General features: G+C 41.5%; 1 protein-coding gene across 10 annotated transcripts in view; it reads right to left on the reverse strand.

Moving 5' to 3' along the window:
* PCM1 (pericentriolar material 1) overlaps nucleotides 1-20,471 on the reverse strand; it is a 528,103-nt gene that overhangs the window by 50,208 nt on the left and 457,424 nt on the right. For 8 of the 10 annotated variants that reach the window (XM_063920820.1, XM_063920821.1, XM_063920823.1 and 5 more), the window contains 12 exons: nucleotides 18,903-19,099; nucleotides 18,387-18,561; nucleotides 17,289-17,638; nucleotides 16,361-16,510; nucleotides 16,003-16,175; nucleotides 15,791-15,922; nucleotides 14,929-15,049; nucleotides 14,671-14,802; nucleotides 14,066-14,181; nucleotides 7,409-7,543; nucleotides 6,636-6,827; nucleotides 159-221 (listed from right to left, as the gene is read on the reverse strand). In XM_063920820.1, the coding sequence (XP_063776890.1) occupies nucleotides 159-221; nucleotides 6,636-6,827; nucleotides 7,409-7,543; nucleotides 14,066-14,181; nucleotides 14,671-14,802; nucleotides 14,929-15,049; nucleotides 15,791-15,922; nucleotides 16,003-16,175; nucleotides 16,361-16,510; nucleotides 17,289-17,638; nucleotides 18,387-18,561; nucleotides 18,903-19,099 (1,936 nt within the window). The remainder of the gene's footprint in view (nucleotides 1-158; nucleotides 222-6,635; nucleotides 6,828-7,408; nucleotides 7,544-14,065; nucleotides 14,182-14,670; nucleotides 14,803-14,928; nucleotides 15,050-15,790; nucleotides 15,923-16,002; nucleotides 16,176-16,360; nucleotides 16,511-17,288; nucleotides 17,639-18,386; nucleotides 18,562-18,902; nucleotides 19,100-20,471) is intronic. The other 2 variants (XM_063920822.1, XM_063920826.1) reach the window with 2 other exon arrangements.

Genomic DNA, 20,471 nt, shown 5'->3' on the forward strand with positions numbered 1-20,471 from the left:
ATAATGCTGATAGAAGATGGAATCATGCCCAGTGCATTTTGTTTAGATTTCATCACCTTGAATATATATATATTTACACACACACACACACACACACACACACATAGTCATACAAGGGTTAGGAATGTAATGGAAACAACATGTAAATGCACAAATACCTTGTCTTCATCATCAATCTCTTGTGGATCTGAGCTTTCTTCTCCCACAAACATTTTCTGTGCCTAAGAGAGGGAGTAGCACAATGAAGTTGTCATTATTCTAACTGCACGATACAACGCACAGAGGGCCTAATTCTGAGTTGATCGCAGCAGCAAATTTGTTAGCAGTTGGGCAAAACCATGTGCATTGCAGGGGGGGCAGATATAACATGTGCAGAGAGAGTTAGTTTGGGTGAGGTGTATTCAAACTGAAATCTAAATTGCAGTATAAAAATAAAGCAGCCAGTATTTACCCTGCACAGAAACAAAATAACCCACCCAAATCTAACTCTCTCTACACATGTTATATCTGTCCCCCCCCTGCAGTGCACATGGTTTTGCCCAATTGCTAACAAACTTGCTGCTGCAATCAACTCAGAATTACCCCCAGTGTACATATGGGTCGTAGCAGCATTTAGTGTGGGTTGTCGTGAGTCCCTTTATAACACTCTAATAGGCACACCCAAGTAATTAGTCATATTTTAGAACTGATCAAATGGGATGCGTTATATAGCATTCAAGCTAGTTAATGAATTAACTCTGAACAGCCCATACACTGGGGGTTTACATGTTGTTTTTTTCAGAATAATACAGATGTATACATATACACACAATTCACTAAATATAGTGATGATTGATCCGCAAGGATGTGTTCACTAAAGAAAAGTTTCCTTAATAAAGGAAAAAAACAAAAAGCAGGCTAACAACAGTGCATCACAATTCCCCAAACTCATGCAGCTTATCCATTGAGAACACTAAGCAACCAAAGCTATCTTTGGTTTAAAAGTGCAGCAAGATTTCTGTGATGTGGAGGACTTCCCAAAACAACGACAGCATTTAAATATAATCTGCGATCAATTTATTGCATACATTATGTAACAAATACTTCAAAGGATACAGTTATAAAAACTGTAAAATATATTGTACACAAGATAGATGTATTATTTATTCTTGTGTTAATGAATGACATTATTTTAAATTAACAGTTAAAATGCAGCATGAGTCAGAGTATCTCCTATGCATTAAGTTGAACCCTGTTTATTAGGCAAATGCATTGCATAGCCAGCCAATCAGATTGCTCACAGCAGCACGAGAGGAATGAGTTAACTTTGCAGGAGGCTTCAATCACTTGCGTCAGGGAGGCTAGGGATGGATGTAACTATATCATGATGTGGAGTGAGAGCATGCATGAGGCTAGTGTAGCTACAGTAGATTAGCTAATTAGCTAGTGTTTTTGTGTTTCTACACCAGACAAGTTAAATTATGGAAATCCTCTTATTCTCTTTCATGGGGTGTGTTTTTGTACATCATTTTCACATCCTTACATAAGCTTTCTTAAACATGATCAGATGTGCCTTTTATTATCGTATGCTCACCCCTATTTGTTTAAAAAAAGAAAAGAAAAAATTTAACAGGGATTACTGCCCGTCACTGATCACATGACTGTTACCCTACTCAGAGCTCGAAGAGAGGCGGTATGGACCAGTATGGCATACCACCACCTCCACACAGACTGCTTTATGAAACTAGCTTGCACTCAGCCGGCTATTGCTGCAGCCTGTATCTGGAAGATGCTGCTGCTTTTCTCCCCGCAGCTGAGGGTGCAGATCCCACCAGGCATGGCAGCTCAGGCACTGCTTACTCAGAGCTGCAGGTGAGTAGCCAGTTGTCAGCAGCATTAGGGGGGTCCTTCCATTATGCTCTGTTCTGGCAGATGCACGTCATTCTCAGATGGACGTTACACCTAGTCTTACCTGTCCCACCTCAGTGACATGTCACTACAGCTGCTAGCAGGCTGTGGAACTAGAAGTTCCAGTACATTTTGACTCTGGTTGGAAGGGCACACAGTGGGAGTATTAGCACCATAACAATGATAGGGTTACATAATGCCTAGTGCCTACTTAGTATATTGAGCAAATTGGACCGTCACAATTAGACTATTGTTTTATGGGTTGTCGGAGTATGCCTCATCACGTGTCTTAAGGGCACGAGCCCCTTTTCTGGCACACTCAACAGTATACTGGGAGTGTAAAATCTATCTATCTAAATTGATTTACATTTTCCATATCCCCACTTCGACCACGATTTGAGTTTGTATGGGCTATAAACTGTGTGTACAGCTAGTGTTTTGTGTGTGCTTGCTCTAAGTATGGGTGTGTTACAAGTGTGTATTCATTTTTACATAGCATAATAAGTGTTACAGCAGGAGTACAATTCCACATAAAACTACTCCTAATGTCATAACAGCTTCACATTCTCCTTACTGACTTACTGCCCCTTCTCTGCTCTATATTGGAAGATTCAGTTACTCTCATCCATCCAATATTACCATATTTTTCAATCCTCTAATTTACTTCAGCTCCCGTTCTTGACATCTCATCTCTAGCCTTTCCTTCATTACTTTCCCTGTCCGTAGCTTTAAAATCTTTGCTCCCAGCACCCTCAACATTGGGTAGCCTACACATTCTGCAACTATCCTTTCATCCATGTATCTATCTCCCTCCCTGTTCCTCTCACTATTTCAGCCTCCTTTACATTAAGGGAAAACCTGGCTCACTACTCTTCTCCCCACGTTGCTGTATTCCATCGTACCCCACTCCCAGCATCCCAATTCTTTAACAACTTAGCCGCCTGAGTTTCATTAATTTCCACTGAAAAAACAAATCTTATTTAGTATCTCAGTGGACATCATATTCGCTTTCTCAAACCCCATTACATGCTCTGACTACCTCCTTTCCAACAGCACCATGCAGCCCCACCTGCAACCAAGACTCAATTCCCTTTATCAGTTTAACTTGACCCAATCAGCTTTACTATATGTACTCTGTCCTGCTCTAATGATGCTATCAAAGCCCTAGAAGAGCCAGCTCCAGCCACCACACAGAGTCCCTTCTCCACTGGCACCTCCTGTTTCCATTGTGCTTTCATCATTAGCTTGTCTCTCCTATCCTCAAGATACGATCTCTCCACCTACCCCTCTCTCTGCAGATAGCATCCAGCCCATTTCTCTATTCCCTTTTATTCTAAACTACTTGGGGGCAACAAACCTCGACTATACTTCAAGACTTCACCATTACCCAAATTACGGGGTCACTTCTCCCTACTCATTCTCCAAGTTCCTGCCCACTTTCAATATATTGACCACCTTCTTCTCTTCAACAAATTTCATTTGTTTTGCCTTTTCTGCATTGTTTTCTCTTGTATTTATACATTCTTTCAATGGTCTACTACTAGCACACCCTCTACTCCACTTAATCTATCTTTTGGAGTTTTTCAAGGCTCCGTACTTCAGCCTTTATTTCTCCCTCATCTCTTGATGAACTCAGTAAGTATTTCCATTGCCTCCAATGCATGCAATTCCCCTTAATAGCTTTGTGGTGTCTAAATAAACAAATATGATAGAACAGATATTAGACTCCTCCAAAGGAGAAGAAAAAACACAAGTAAAAAGTAGAAGTGGAATTTTCCTGTCATACTGATACTGGTTGATTGATTGCATAATTAAGTTAATACACACAACTTCCTATACTAGAGGCTACTTGCGATTCTTGAAAAGACCACCATGGTCCGCAGTGCCTCACGAAGTACATAAACAAATGTGCAGAACAAGGTGGAAAGTCTCATAGGGAGAGAGAAAGAATTCCAAAAATAGGGAGCAACGTGTAAAAAATCTTGAAAGCGGGAGTGGGAGGAAGTAATCAGTTAGCTGGAGGAGCAGCATTCATTTGTGGAGCGAAGCGGGCGGGAGTGTGATAGGAGAGGAGTTCAGAGATGTAAAAGGTAGAGGATTGGGTGAGGGCTTTTGTTAGTGTGAGAAGCTTAAAATGGTTTCTGAAGTGGAGTCAGTGTAGGGCTTGTAGGAGAGGAGTGGCAAACGAAGTATGTTTGGAGAAGAAAATGAGTCGGCCAGCATCATTGAGGATAGAATGGAGTGGAGAGGGGTGAAAATCAGGTAAGCCAGATAGGAGGAAGTTATGGTTGTCCAATCTGGAGATGACCAGTGAGTGGATGAGGATCTCAGTAGCATCCAGGGTATGAAGAGGAATATTCCTGGAAATATTTTTGAGATGAAAACGCCAGGACTGAGAAAGGTACTGAATTTGTGTTTTGGAGTAGAGGGAGAAGTCAAGGATAACTAAAAAAAGACAGCACCCTTGGGGACTGGAGGAGATAATGGTGACATTGATAATTAAATTGTGAGATTTGAGATTATGCGGGAGGATGGGAAGATGATCAGCTCAGTGTTAGACATGTTAAGTTAAAGAAAGCACTGTGACATCAAGGAAGAGATAGTAGATAGACAATTTTGAGATACGAATGACTAAAGAAGAAGAGAGGTCAGGGGAGGAAAGGTAGATCTGAGTATAATTATCACAGAGGGGATATTGGAGGTTAAAAGAACTGAAGAGGATGTATGGAGACATTATAGGAGGGGTCCAAAAACTTTGGGGATACCAACTGTTAGTGGAAGTGTGTGGAAGAGAGTAAAGTCATAAAAGGAGACAGAGAAGGAAAAGTTAGAGAGGTAAGACAGCCGGAAGAGGGCAGTATCAAGTAGATCAAGAAAGTGAAGAATTTGAAGGAGGAGAGGGTGGTCAAGTGCTAAAAGCAGCAGAGAGACCAAGAAGAATAATCAGAGAGAGTAGTGGCCCTTGGATTTGGCAGCAAGCAGGTCACTGCTGAATTTCATGAGGGCAGTTTCAGTGGAGTGGAAACTGAAAAGTTTCAAGCAGGGAGTGGGAGAAAGAAAGGCGGTAAGGCTGTTGTAGACAATATGCTCATGGAGTCTGGAGGCAAAAGGGAGGAGAGAAATAGGTCGGTAGTTGGAGAGAGTGCGAAGATCAAGGGTAGGATTTTTAAGAACAGGGAAGACAAGGACATACGTGAAGGCAGATGGGACAATACTGATGAGAGGGAAAGATTGAGGAGGTGGTCAAAATGGGAACAGGCAGAGAGAGAGGTAGCGGAGGTGATAGGGTCACGGAGGGAGGACCAGATAAGTGCCATTGCTTCATCTCCAGATGCAAGGGAAAGAGAAGTCAGAGTTGGTAAGATGGATAGGGAGGGGAGGTTTGGGAAAGGAGAGGGTGGGGTTATGATGGTCTGGTGGGATGAAGCTCTGACGTATGGAGTCAATTTTAGCTGTGAAACAGGTGGCAAAGGGCAGAAAGTTAGGAGAGGTGATTAGGTGGCAAGTAGTGGAGGAACTGATAGTAGCAAAGAGATGCCGGGAGATTGAGGACTGGGAGGAGAGTTTCTTGAAATACGACTGTTTAGCCAGGGAAAGGGCAGCACAGTAGGATGAGAACATAAACAGAAATGGAGGAAGTCTACCTTAGAGTGTTATTACCTCTACTGTAGTTTGTGAACACTTTTGCACATATCTGGTGCATTTGGAATGCCAGGGTTGAGGTGTTGATCTGCAAGGGTAAAGAGGAACCTACAGAGCAACAAAATCAAGACCTGAAGTATGGGAGGCATTATATAGGGAGGTGACTTGTTCAGGGCAGGAGAGCGAAAGAGAGAATAGGTGATAGAAGTGTGAGTCGAGCAGGGATAATAAACTGTTGATAGCCTCAATGTAACACTTAGTGATGGCAGCCTTAGGAGGCAGAGGTGGTGAATCAGAGAGGGATAAGTTCAAAGAGCAAGTGATGGTCAGAGAGGGAGAATGGGGAATTGGGAGTAGTCAGAAATCTAACAAGTGTGTGTGTGTGAAGACCTGATCAAGTGAGTGCCCACTCACATGGGAGGGTGAGTAAGTCCATTAGAAAGAACCAAATCATGATGTGAGGGTAAGGAGTACAGAGGCAGAGGATTCTGTGGGGATACGGATTGGGATGTTGAAGTCACCTAAGATAATGGAGGAAAGATCCACAAGGACTAGACTTGAGAAACATTGTTCTAAAGTATCCCCTCGCTATCTGTTGGCAACAGCTTCCTAAAGTAAAGACTTGCCCACAATACATCATGGTTGATCCAAAGAAAACACCCAGCCACCAGCAAAGAGATGATGCAGCATGTAGCCGCAAAACACGACACTTAGAATTTAGCAACCTGTGAAACTAATGACTGGTGGTGGCAGCAACTACAGCTATGGATACCACTTTGGTGCACTGTGAGTGGCTGGTTTGACCAAGCAGCATGAATGTTTAGTAACAGCGTGTTACTAAGTTAAAGTCCAATACAAAGGTAAACTCCAAAGGAGTTAGCAAATACTAAAACCCCTAAGCATAGCTACCTAGTCAAATAAATTATGTCATGTGAAGTGTATCCATGTAGAGAAAGAGCAAGAGAGAATACTGAGAAGTGATTTAGGATTATCCATGTATTAATGGCTTGATGGAAAAAAAACAACACACATTACAACACATGTAAAATTTAATTTAAAATATACATGTAATCTCTTGAAAGAAACAGTTATATTAAGCTATCAACCTCTTTGGTGAAAGACTGCAAATCATCCTCAGACTTTGGCTGACTTCTGCCTGGCACTGTGCTGCTGGTATTGTCCATGTCCTGCATCAGCCTAAAGAAGGCCAACTCATTAAACAGGACTTCAGATATGTCAACAAGAAGATCTTCTCCACAGTCCTTCAACTTTCTATTGCTAAACTTTGCCAGGGAATCCTACAAAACAGAACATTAAAAACAATCCATAAACCTGCCGATGCAACAGTATATTGGATATCCACAATGTGTATGAGAGCTAAATAAAGCATCTATTATTTAAATTGTCCAAACCAATATTGAATCAGAACAAAAAAATACAAAATAAAAAGCGTTAACACTAATTACAATGTTTTATTATTACCTCACCCTTAAGAAAATCAGATATAAAATAGGTTCTGATTATTACGACTCCAGCATTATTTAAAATGGCCAGACGCCTTTGAAATGAACATGTAATCAACACGGCCAGCTAAAAGTTTGGGGCATAATAGTAAAAAAAAAAAAAAAAAAAATCTAGGAAGATGCACCCCTATACTGAAACAGGAGAAAGGGCCCAATTGATATCTTACGTGGACAACTGAGGCACACAATGGAGAATTGCAATGGAAAAACCATTACATTTAGCGCTGAATTTAACTGTGAATTTCACAAACTACAGTGTTTATTTTAAATGTACGTGCGTGCGGAAACATTTTGGCATTGCAAAACTGGTCGCAAGTAGAAGCATTTTTTTTGGATGCAGGAAAGAAGCAATATACCTGCAGGATGCTGCCCAGCTGCTTGTGGAAGAATTTGACAAATTCCTTGCTCTCGTCATTTTGCTGGGTTAGAGTGAGAACCATTCGCCTGATGGAGGTCAGTAAATGAGAAGAGCACACTTCCTCCATGTGTTCCTACAAATACACAGTACAATACCAGCTTCAACCAAAGTTTCCATAGACTTTACCATTTTGCAGAATGTAACCAGTTAAAATGAGACTTAGGTACAATTCTTACCTGTTTTAGTCTCCAGCACGTGTCTCTTCCAAAATAAGTGACAGGTGTGGGTGATATATAAAACGTAGCCCCCTTGTATCACATCTGTCTGTTTTATTTTGGCATATTTAACAAAATAAGCTGAAAACAGGATTTCAAAGCCCAGTTGCAAATACACTAACATCAGCAGAACTGCTGATCTCTGGAAGCCTGCCATTAAATATGGCAGCTACCATATACAGCACGAGAGCCATGTAAAGGACCGCCTTCTCTGAGATTTGGAGAGCTCAGAGAAACTACCAGGTTAGACTTTTATTTACTTTTGTACAAATTATTTATAAAACTCTTAAATATTAGTTTCTCAAGTATGTTAAAACATTGTGTACATAAAAGACAATGGGTGATGGAGGAGAGTCAACCAATACTCAGCCTTCCAGTGAATCAACAGTGGAATAAGGCAAACGGATAGTGGTAAACCATACGGAAAGAAAAGTAACATGTTACCATTATTTTTCTTTATGAAATATATCATATAGGACTTAATTAGTTCCTATTAAAACACAAAATACTAGATAAAAGTTTGCATAATTATATCTTAATATTAATGACCAGATTCAATTGTAAACCTGTATTAACTGGTATTCCTAATTATTCTCTCTTCATAATAAATGGATTTTGGACTCTAATACAAGTTTCAAAAAAGGAACACCCTTTCTAGGTCCCAATTATTTCTATACAACTTAACTTCCAACTCATAATGCTTATAACGTAAAGAAAACCTTTGTGAACTCTTCATGATACAATGCAAAGTTAATTGTTTCCCCATTAATGGAGCTTATCTAGAACAGGTTTAGAGACTAGTTTTATTTGGCATAGTACAGCACTAACATGGCTTGATGTGTTAACTACTGTCAAAATATGCCATCTGGTGGCGATCTATCCTGTACTGCACTTTATAGGAATTCAATTGAAGTCGAAAGCTGCCGTCTGTCAAAAAAAACCCTGTAGTTTTCGACTTTTTTTTAGGTCGGAAGGGGTTCCAACCTATTCAATATATAGCCCCAAATTTTTCGACAAGTCAATGAATTCGACTTGTCGAAAAGCACGTGGATCGGCGTAATAGTTTTCGACCATCTCAGTCCGACTTTAAAAAAAAAGTCGAAGTGAGATAGGGAGAGCAGCGCCGGAGACTGGGAGAGCCGAGGCGGGGGCGGGGAATGGATCCGACTTCAATTGAGTATACCCCTATAACTAAAAGACAGAGTTCCATGACCTTGCATAAGGCTGCATGACAAGCATCTTTAAACATAAAACTCTAAAAAGAGCTTCTAATGTTCCAATAAATATATATAACAAATCTGGGCTATGCTAAACTATAACTGTTTTTACAGGAAAAAAAAAAATACATAGGCGTTTTTCCCTAATGCTGTCTGTTTCTAATTAAGAAGCCACCTACCCCAGTAGCTTATCATGGAGTCGGCACATAAGACAAAGTTCAGCTGCATCGCAATGTCATGACATCACATGCTGCACTTCTAGGCCACAACACCATGATGGATCTGTGTGGAGCCAGGAGCTTGGGCCAAAAAGGATGTCTGGGCTAATTTAGGGAGACTACTGCTTGATGTCGAATGACCACAGACACCACATCCCCAGGTGTTACATTTTGTGGGTGTTTGAGTGGGTCGACTATCTTCCCTAGCATCCCCGCTAGGCAGTTTTAGCGTGCTGCGGCAGTCTACCCAGTTTTTTAAGTGTTGATATGTGCGCTGCACTGTTTATGAGTGCCAGCATGTACCTGCAATTCCCCGAAGCAAGTCGACAAACTCACAGAGCAGGGAGCAGACGAAGGGCTGAGTGGCAAGCCACAACCAAGCCCCCAGGAGGCGGGCCCACACCAGTGACCATTTAATTAAGCTAGGCCTTCTCGTTCAATGTCACTGGTGCCTGCCACCCCTCACAAGCTGGCAACCTGTACTTATGAAGAGAAAGTGGTGCTGGGCTCCACAGACTGGCATGCAGACTCCAGAGTGCTGAAGAAGACCCAGAGGTACAGGATACGAGGGGAGACAAGGCTGCACTGGCAAAAGTAAGGAAGGGGACATGTTGATAGGGAAGATGGAGAAGGGGATTGAGAGTGCATTGTTGATGCTGAGGAGTGTGGCAATGCCTTTTAGGTGTAAGAGGGACAATAGAGAACAGACTAGAGGAAGGTTAGACGCAGCAGAGAAATCATGAAAACATGAGCTGCTGGGGAGAGGTGAACACTGGATGTGGAAGCCCCTGCTGCAGGCTAATAAGGGATGTGGTGTACTCTGTGCATGGTGCCTGCCCATACTTACCCTTGCCCTCAGTGCAGGTATAGTTGGGTGATGTGTCCTGGGTGTCCTGACTCCCTGCTATGTACCAGTGCAGCAATTGTCTGCACACTCTGTACTGTTAAATGCACAGAGCCTTATTATAAGGCTGCTACCCAGGGGTGTAATCAGAACTTTGTAGGCCCCACAGCAACATTTTGAAGGTGCCCTGTCCCAATGTTTCTAGAGAGACACCTCTCTGTAGTAGTGCCCTGCATAATTATTTTATGAACCCCATATAAGCCATTACTATGGGCCCCTAAGCCTCTGGGCCCCATAGCAATGGCACCCCTTGCACCCACTATAGTTATGTGCATGCTGCTACCGAGGCACTCCATACAGACTGCTGTGCCTACTCACCGCAGGAGATGTCCATACACACATTAATGAGTGTATTCCTTGTATGACCTAGCGGCAGGCCCCCAGAGTGATGGAAAGGTGGCATGTCAATAGGCCACACCCCATTCCATGTCTTCTTCGGTGTCGAGCACCCTGCCCTAAAAAATTCCTAGTGTGAGCACTATTTCCCCCTTGACCGGCGCCCATGGCATATGCGACAGCTGCAGAGCCGGATTAAGGGGGGGGCTACGGGGATAAGTACCCCAGGCGCCCCCTAACTGAAAGGGCCCCCCGCCGGAGATCGGATCTCTAATCAGATCCGCCCCGCGGCAGTGCGCTGTGCTCCCCTCCCCACTGCCTCCAGCCCGCCAGCCGCCGCTTATCACAGCTGCCGGCGCTGCGGCTGCGTGCAGAGCTGGCTGGGCAGTTTGCTGAGCGACGGCTCAGCCGCCCAACAGGAATTCAAGCTGCAGCCTGCGGCTCAGTTACTGGCTGAGCACGCAGGCTGGAAGAAGGAAGTTCCCCAGCTGCGTGGGGATTTGTGCCGGGGCAGGGTGCAGAGCAACATTCAAGCTCTCACCTTGTATCATTTGTAATTATGGCTATATTGATGTTTTTATTTAAAGTGATATATTAAATCGGAAATTAGGCTCTGAAGTGTGTGTGTGTGTGTGTGTGTGTGTGTGTGTGTGTGTGTGTGTGTGTGTGTATATATATATATATATATATATATATATATATATATATACATATATACATACATACATACATACATACATACACACACACTAGTTGAGATACGGCACTCCCAGCCGATTCAAATAAGACACGACACCACGGATACCGTATCAACGTTTCAATTCAACAGAATTGTCATCAGGATACGAAAAACCTTTGTATTGAATTGAAACGTTGATACGGTATCCGTGGTACTGTGTCTTATTTGAATCAGCTGGGAGTGCCGCATCTCACGTGTGTGTGTGTGTGTGTGTGTGTGTGTGTGTGTGTGTGTGTGTGTGTGTGTGTGTATATATATATATATATATATATATATATATATATAAAAATTGAACGTCACTCCGCATACCGTAAATGTTATAATACCTGGGTGCCTTCCCATGCAATGTACTGAAGGAAATGGGCGGCACTCCACGGTTTTGTAAGAAATGTTGTAGCTGTCTTCATTTCTTGCAACAACATGGAGTGCCGTCCGCTACCTTCAGTCCAATATATATATATATATATATATATATATATATATATATATATATATATATATATACACACATACATACATGTATGGGATCAAGCCTGGATCCTGGTGGTCGGGATCCCAGCAGTCGACACTGATGCCGGAATCCCGACATTGCTTGAATCCCGACATTGCTTGAATCCCGAACGAATGTTTGCCGGACCACCGGAGGGTTAAGTCGCAGGAAGGGGGGGTGTCCAGGTTAGGGTTAGGCTGCGGTGGAGGATTAGGATTAGGCTGCGGGAAGGGGAGGTTAGATTTTGGCACCACCCAGGGAGGATTAGGGTTAGGCTGCAGGGGTGGGGGAGGGTTAGCTTTAGACTGTGCGAAGGAAGGGTTACGGGGGCATTGGGGAAAGGTAAGTGCCATGATTGGTATTCTGACTGCCAGCATATCAGACCCAGCCCATGTGTGTGTGTGTGTGTGTGTGTGTGTGTGTGTGTGTGTGTGTATATATGTGTATGTATATATATCTATCTATCAGTAGCGGATCTTGGTACGGGCACACAGTACTTTTGCCTGGGGCGCCGCCTTCTAGAGAGCACCGCCGCCGTGGCAAGATCCGATACTGTTGGTGCCCCCCCTCCACCCATGCCGGTACTGCTGTGCGGTACGCAATGCACCACACGGCATTGTGGGAGCGGCACTTGTACACTAGGGGTCATAATTGACCTCTAGTGTCTATGCGGTTCTATGGGAGAGACGTCATGACGTCTCTCCCATAGATCAGAGGAGCGGCGCCAGCGGCCAGAGACGGAGGGCAGCAGCGGTCGGGAATCTGGAACGGGGATGGTAAGTATTAACTTTTTTTTATTTTTAAAAGCCACACAAACGGGGGGCAATACTACTGGGGGCACAAACGGGGGCAGTACTATTGGGGACACATTGACCACGCCCATTATGAAGCAATGCCCCTACTTTCGCCCGGGGCACCACAAGGGCTAGAACTGGCCCTGATATATATATATATACACACACACACACACACACATACAACGCTGGTGGCTGGCACGCCAGTAGAGAATCAGTAAGGCGCCCGGGTGGCGACCTAGGGTTTTCAAGTAGAAGAGAGAAAGAGTTCGGCACTCACGGGTCTTGTAACATTGGTGTAACCGTTCAAAAAGTTAGCATTCCAGCTAAAGAGACAGCCTCTGTTAACGTTTTATTTCCGGCACTCACGGACTTGCAAGAATAAGCTCAGATCGACACACCTGTCTTCTTTCAACGTTTTGGTTTATTTCAACCTTTGTCATTTCTGATGAAGGTTGAAATAAGTAGAAACGTTGAAAGAAGACAGGTGTGTCGACCTGAGCTTATTCTTGCAAATCCGTGAGTGCCGGCAATACTCTATGCTATATTGCTTCTGCTGTGGAGGGCACCAGGCGAGGTGGAAATTATTGTGCGGGAGTGCTGAGCATCTGCTTTGTATATAGTATAATTTATCCAAACTACCCGATACGCTATACTTTTAATTTTAGACGTTAGGGCCCCCCTGTCTTAAGTACCCCGGGCCCCCCAATGCCTTAATCCAGCTCTGGACAGCTGTGCTACCCATATATGTAAATTACTTATGTTATGTGACTGGTAAAGTGGTTTGCAATGTTAAGCAGTTATAGGGCCTGTTAATTTAAAATCTTTAAAAATAGTGCATTTTAGGTACAGAAGTATATGGTCACAATTAAAAGAAGTTGACGTTTTTGTTAATATATTTTTTCACGTGTGAACTATGAAGGTAAAATACACTCAGTGTGAGTCTCAACACACTTCTACAGCACTGCAACCCCCCCCCCCCCCCCCCACCTCCCCATTTAAAATCATTACCTCCCTACTCTTTTACTTTGTATAAATCAAGCAAACCAGAAAGCGTGTCAGTCAAACTTTCAGTCACTCAGAATTAGAGGCTCACCCATCAGCTAACAGTGTAACTTGCTGCAGGAGTAGAAATAGAGCCTGGTGCTCTTCAGTACACTTGTCTTCAGCATTTATTAATGTAAAATATACATTTTACTTGCATTTAAATAAAATTCCCTGTATATATGCTGTAATTCCGCTGTTTTGGAGGAAGCACAACTAACCTGCAACTGTTAATTACAGTAAAACATTGCTAAATATAAAAAGCGCCTTAGCTACTGTGAAGCTATTAACATGCACAATTACACTGCAGCTGCTCAGTGATTGACGCTATTAAATGTTGTTTTGCACAGAATTATATAAAGTAGATACTGGGTTGTACATGTATTAAACAATTATTAACACCAGTGAACCACGCTATAATACAGGGGTTTTAAACGCCAATCCTCAAGCACCCCCAACTTTATATGTTTTCAGGATATCATTAATCATGCACATGTGAGTTCATCTATTTTACTAAGACAGTAATTAACCAAGGTTTTTCCACAGACAGAAATCCTGAAAACATGACCAGTTGTGGTAATGCAGTATTGGAGTTAAAACCACTGGAAACACAATGCAAAAACCAAATCTCTTCTCACCTTCAAAAATGGGATGACTTCCTTCATAATTGCCTTTATTTGTCGGTCTAGCTGTTGCGTATCAATACGCGGACAGGGAACTGCAGAACCATCATCACTGCGCTTCTCACCCATGTCTAGTGAAAAGGCACAATTGGGAACATGTATAAACCCTTCCCTAGAAAAAGGTCACTTGCTACATACAAGAACACACATGAATCTCTCCTTTTTACTTTCAATAAATCACATGTGGCTTACATCATGACATTATATATATATATATATATATATATATATATATAAAGTATAGATACAAAACAAAAAAACAAACCCATCCAGTAAAAGTGGTACAACAGACACAGACTGCTAGTAGTTAGTTCAGTACTGCAGCTGCTTCTTGATGCAAGACTTTATAAATTAACATATGCCCTTAAAATGTCATTATTTTTATTTTTAAATGAACTTGACATTACATATGTCTAGGCATATAACATTCAAAGATAATCAAGAAAAATAAAAGATTTTTAGATTAGTTATTCACATCCATAAAAAATCCACTGTTAATATAAGATATGTTATATCTTCTCAGCTGTTGTAAGTGACAATATTATGGGATTAGAATTTACCTTCTAAATTAGTGGCTGTATTATTTAGGTTATTGCAACAGTCAGCAGCTAATTTATTTTCAGTCTCCAGTTTCATGCGCTCGTATTCTCTCATTTTTGCCAATGTTAGATCAAAATGAATCACAGTCTTACCTGAAAACAGAGGAACAACATGCTTGAAATTAAAGGGAACAGACTGTATTACATAACTACTGCTAACTCCCAACAGGATCTGTGCACTATAAACTGCAGTCATGCATACTGTAAGATTCAACTCACCAAGGTCATCAGTTGCAAAGGGCTCAAAATTGGAAGAGGTTGATAAAGTGCTTATGTTGTCTGCATCATTCTGCTCATCTAAATTGCATACTGGGCCAACAGAGTTTTTTGCAAACATTTCCTAAAATAGTACATTATACCAAATGGTCAGCATATTAAAAGGCAGACAGGTCAAAGAAATCTATGTATAATTATTGGAATCTCTATTCAGAGAACATGTTTTTGTAACCAGTTGATCCAAGATTCAATTGTACATAAATATTGTGGGAAGAATTTTTTTTGTACCAGAACAGTTAAGTGGAAGCCTGCAGTGAGTTGTGTCAAATTTAATGAAACCAATTGTATGTATGCAGTTATGCTCATACAGTACATTGGAGTTTTAGTATCTTGAACAATGACTGTTAATAAAAAATGGTCATTGGAATATGTAATTTTGCCTTTGGTAACGCAAACCTGATGTATAACTGGGAATCTGTTCATTATAAAAGGTACTACTGCCCAAACAGCTCATTCCACTTTTATCAGCTCACCGCTGAAAACTATACACTGCCTGGCTGACACTGGGACTACAGGTGACCAGTTCAACTGACTACAAGGGGCACCATTACTTCCTTCCCGCATCTAGAGGAGGCTAGGAGCTCTGTTCTAAAAGATGGAGGTTACATCAACATAGCATAGGATGGAGTAGTACGTTCTCCTCTATTAGAGCACATATAAACCAGAACTGTGAATTAAGTTATATGTAAAAGAAATACCAAATACAGAGAGAGACTAATAGGTGCATGTGTTTGGAAGAAGAACCTGTGTTATAAGAGCTATATTTTCCATTAGAAAGTCTAATTATGCAGGAATAAATGCATACATCATCGGTTGTAGACAGGCTTTCACTTGGTGTAAGTTCAGAGTTTGAAGACATCCATCCAGCCGATTCCAGAGGCTTGGAACAGTCCTGTTTCTTATCTGTACTTTCAGCTAAACGTCTGGTCACAATATCCTGCCAGATTATATAATGCTAGTTTAAAAACTTACAAAGGAAAACTGTAATAACATTCATCTATGCAGAAAGGCTTTTACCTGTAAAGCAAACAGTGCTTTTTGTCTTAGGTAATCTGTGTTCAGAAGCTGCAGCTCATGGAAGAGCTCGATAAGAAAATGTGGGCGGCACTCGTTTTGTGAAATCAGAGTAGCAACTTCAGAGTAAATGGTATCACGCATTGCTTCAAACACAGAGAAGTCACTTCCAGCCTCTGAAGATATAGAATAAACAAATTGAAGACCAGACTGGATCTTCCATTAGAAATTGCCAGTAAGCCACAACTACAAATGTACAAGAAAGTGTCACAGAAAAAAAGTTCTACAAAAGACACCAGCACTAGAGGAAACATGCAACGCATTATATGAAAATAGGAGAGATACTACAAAGCAAATTTACCAGAGGAAATGTCAGCAGCTTTGGTGTCTTTTTTAAGTCGCTGAATGTGTTCAATAGTGATGGGAATTCCTACAGCTGTTTCCTCTGTCTGTGCATGCTTGCTGCTGCGGGCTGTACTGTCAGCATTGCTGGTGACACTGGCATGTAGATCTAAATATTACAAAGCACTCATTGATCATTAATCATGTCTATCAAATTCAATCACAGATTTGACCCACTTTACAATTATTAGCAAGATATTTTAAAATAAGTGTCTGATGTGTAATCTTTGCTTTACTTTAAGTACTTCTCAATGGGACAAATAATGTGGGATGTCACAAGCTACGTCATGCAGGACTGATGCTGCATAACTGACACAAAGGGCCAAATTCAATTCAGTGCGAGTAACGTGATATGCCATTCTGGAATGCAACGTTGTGCCTGCCAGAATCACATCTGCTATGTGTATAGCCAGGCATTGCTGCAGCGAATCACGCTGATTGAATTCCAGTGTTAAGGGCCCTACACATTTAAAGATCCGCCGCCGAGCTGCCCGACGGCGGATATGGCTGCCGGATAACCCGGCGGCGGCGGGGGGGATGGCAGTGACGGGAGGAGTGAAGTTTCTTCACTCCCCCCGTCACCCAGCATATTGGCCTGCATATACAGGCAACGGGGCACCAGCGATGAACGAGCGCGGGGCCGCGCATCGGTTCATCGCTGTTGCCACCACACTGCACGATATAAACGTTATCTCGTTCATTAATGAACAAGATCGTTCATATCTTGCAGTCAGATCGCCCAGTGTGTAGGGCCTATTAGACTTGCGGCTTGGACAGATCCTATTTCTTAATTAAAATCACAGTATATTTTTGTTTTCATTTAACAGGTTAAAATGAACTTCGTTCTTCAAGATTAAAGCAAACAAAAAAATGTAGAAGACATTTACCAAGGTTTTTCAATCCTCTGTTTTTCTGATGGGCAATTTTCCTCTTCTTATTCTTAGTTTTGGGGGTTTTGTCCTTGGACGCCAGGCTGGCTTGGGCTGATGATTTTCGAGATTTGAACATTTTCATAACCGTTGTCGGATCCACTGGATCGGGCATGCTGCTCAGACTTTCTAGGGACTCTTCATCAAACTGCCCTACTCTGAGTGCGCCCTCCGGCTGCTTTTGGGAACCGCCCAGACCTGAATGTCCAGCATCTATGACAGAGGACTTTTTCCCTTGGTCTTTATTTTGGTTTTGCAACCAGACACTTCTACTATGCTCCCCTTCATCGTCCGTTTTAGGGGAGTTCCTGGATAGGAAAGGACCATATAATTGGTGAAGAACTAATAAAACTGCAACATCTGAATCAATGTCACCGCCACCAAATAATCAGGTATTTGAGTAGGATAAAACAACCCAGATACATAATGTATAACTTTTTCATAATAGACTTTCAACAAGATATGGAAATATATTAATGAGATGCGGATAGTGCTGCATGGGGTAATCAGCCAACTTTGCTTGTTTTTTTTTTTTTGGTCTTTTTTTTAAACTAGTCAACCTCCGACCCCCAGATTTACAATATATACTTTCTGTTAACTACAAACAGAAATATTTTTGATGGGGAAAAAAATTAATTGTTATTAAAAGATTGCACATGTCTGGATAAATACCACACCCCTCTGTGTCCTAGACTGGGATGAAAGGATAGTTCAAGAGCGAACAACCCCTCTAGAGCAATTTATTCCAGGCTGTACCATACAATTTTCTGTCCATTTATAGTAATCTTGACATTTTCTGGTATATGTAATCGGGTCTGAGTTTGCCGTAGGTGCAGGATGCCAATCGATCTCATGCTTTTTTTTTCTAAAAGGGGCAATCACTTACAAGGCATGGTTTTGCCTTGTAAATAACTGCCACTTTAAAAAAAAGATCGGACGGCATCCTGCACTTCCAGCATACTCAGACCCTATTAAATATATATCATCCCCCCCCCCCCCCTTTTTTTTTAATTTTTATTTACAGTCACATTAATTCCAGTACTGATAGAAATCTACCTCTGTTTGTCTGCTGTATTTGATGAATTGCTTTCAAAAGGCTTTGGAAATGCCATGTACTCAGTTTTTCCTGAAGTGTTTGGATCATGAGACTGGAGGGGTATGTCAGGCTGAGGAGCAGAATTATGAGTGAAGTTCCCGATCCCAGCCTGAAAGACTGGGTTGAAATTCAAACCTATAGCAAAACCACAATGACGGGAGGAAAAAGAAAAAAAAAAAAGGCCATTTGAGAAAGACGTTCGTTTGTAGATGTTAAGCGGATTATTACATTTATTTTAAATGGGAAATAAACAAGAAATAAAACACATCTTTGACATAATTATTTAACTTTTAAGCAGTTTTTCACCCCCGTTATTCCGCTGATTAATATAGGAGACTGCAGTTACTATTGTGCAGACACCTCGCAGATCAGCTATTAGATCACAGCCCACAAGGAAACTATTTAAAACTGGTTATAACCACACATGTACTTAATATTTTAATCAAATGGATTAAATCAGTAAGAGTCTCACAGACCTGGTACCATATGAGGGATACTTCCAAATGTAGGCATGTTGAAAACGTTCATGGGCGGGGGGAGGAAACTGAAATTATTAAACACATTAGGGGATGAAGGTGGCGGAACATTGCTGCCTCGGTCCTTTCTCTCCTGGCTGTTTTGCTGCATGTGCTCTTGCTGCTGCTGCATAACATCATTCAACATCTGCTTTAGCCTGTACATGGAAATAAACAGTGAACTTACATTGGTCAATAGTTTAAAATGAGGCTTTGGTCACAGGTAAAGCAAACAAAAATCAAGTATACAAAAACAACTAGAATGTTGCTGTGATTTAACATTCACATCATACTAACATTCCTTGATAAATAGATTAAGTATAAAGTAATTAACATTGGAAAAAGAACCATTATTTATTATGTTTATAGCACGGCATACTCTGTTGAACTTTACAATTGGAACAACCATAATAGAACAAAACTGGGTAATAACACACACAAGGATATGTGCTACCTATTGTACCATCTACCATTGTAGATTTCTCATTTCAAAATGGCCACTAGCAGGTTGGATTTCATAACAATTGCTAAATTTATTCACATTAGGTTTCTACATTATACATTGCAAATGGAGGTGGCCTCACCAGATAGGATCACCAAATGAAGCGTTAAAAACGGTTTTGTACTAAATCCTTTAGTCTGAATCTATTGGGGAACACTGGAGCCATGGAGTATAGATGCCTGAGGCAATAGTTTTGCGAGATCTACAGTGCATCCGGAAAGTATTCACAGCACTTCACTTTTTCCACATTTTGTTATGTTACAGCCTTATTCCAAAATGGAATAAAAAAAAAAAATTCCCCTCAACTTCCACATACAATACCCCATAATGACAATGTGAAAAAAGTTTGAGACTTTTGCAAATGTATTAAAAATAAAAAAAAACCTAAGAAATCACATGTAAATAAGTATTCACAGTGTTGAAGTCGAAAAATATTGCAGTACACACATCAGGTACAAACTACACACAGATGGCCTCTGTGCGCGTACTTGTTCTGCCGTTCGTGTGCATATTCGCAATTTGCGTATGGTCGCTCCCACGGTCCTGCGTATTAGCGAGTGGTATGAGTAATTACGGTAGTGTTAGTAATCGCATGGAAAAGCCATAAAAACACATTACACATTTAATCCAAATAGTACACAATGTACACATAGTCTCCCTGCACCACACCAGCGAGTTACACATGTTTAAATGGTACAAGAACAAAGGGAGGAGGGGACAGAACTAGGTTATAAGGTGATGTTTGGTATCCAGCTGTAGGGTATTTTAAGAGCAATATTCCGGTGTTAGTTTGCAGAAGATCGCACGCTCCTGAGAATAGTTATGCACAGGAGCAGAATATAAATATTAACTATTTACTGTACACTTGATATGCGGCAGGAACCCAGAGGAGAACATCTGCAATTGCACCTGAAACAGAAATCGCCCACTTATTCAAACCGACCTATGACCTCTCCTGTACTGTAAATGACCATCCCTGTGTCCAATGGACAAAGGGATTACAGTTTCCATTGTGTTAGGTTTTGGAC

The sequence above is a fragment of the Pseudophryne corroboree genome, chromosome 1, assembly GCF_028390025.1.
Source record: "Pseudophryne corroboree isolate aPseCor3 chromosome 1, aPseCor3.hap2, whole genome shotgun sequence".
In the NCBI taxonomy this organism is placed as follows: Eukaryota; Metazoa; Chordata; class Amphibia; order Anura; family Myobatrachidae; genus Pseudophryne; species Pseudophryne corroboree.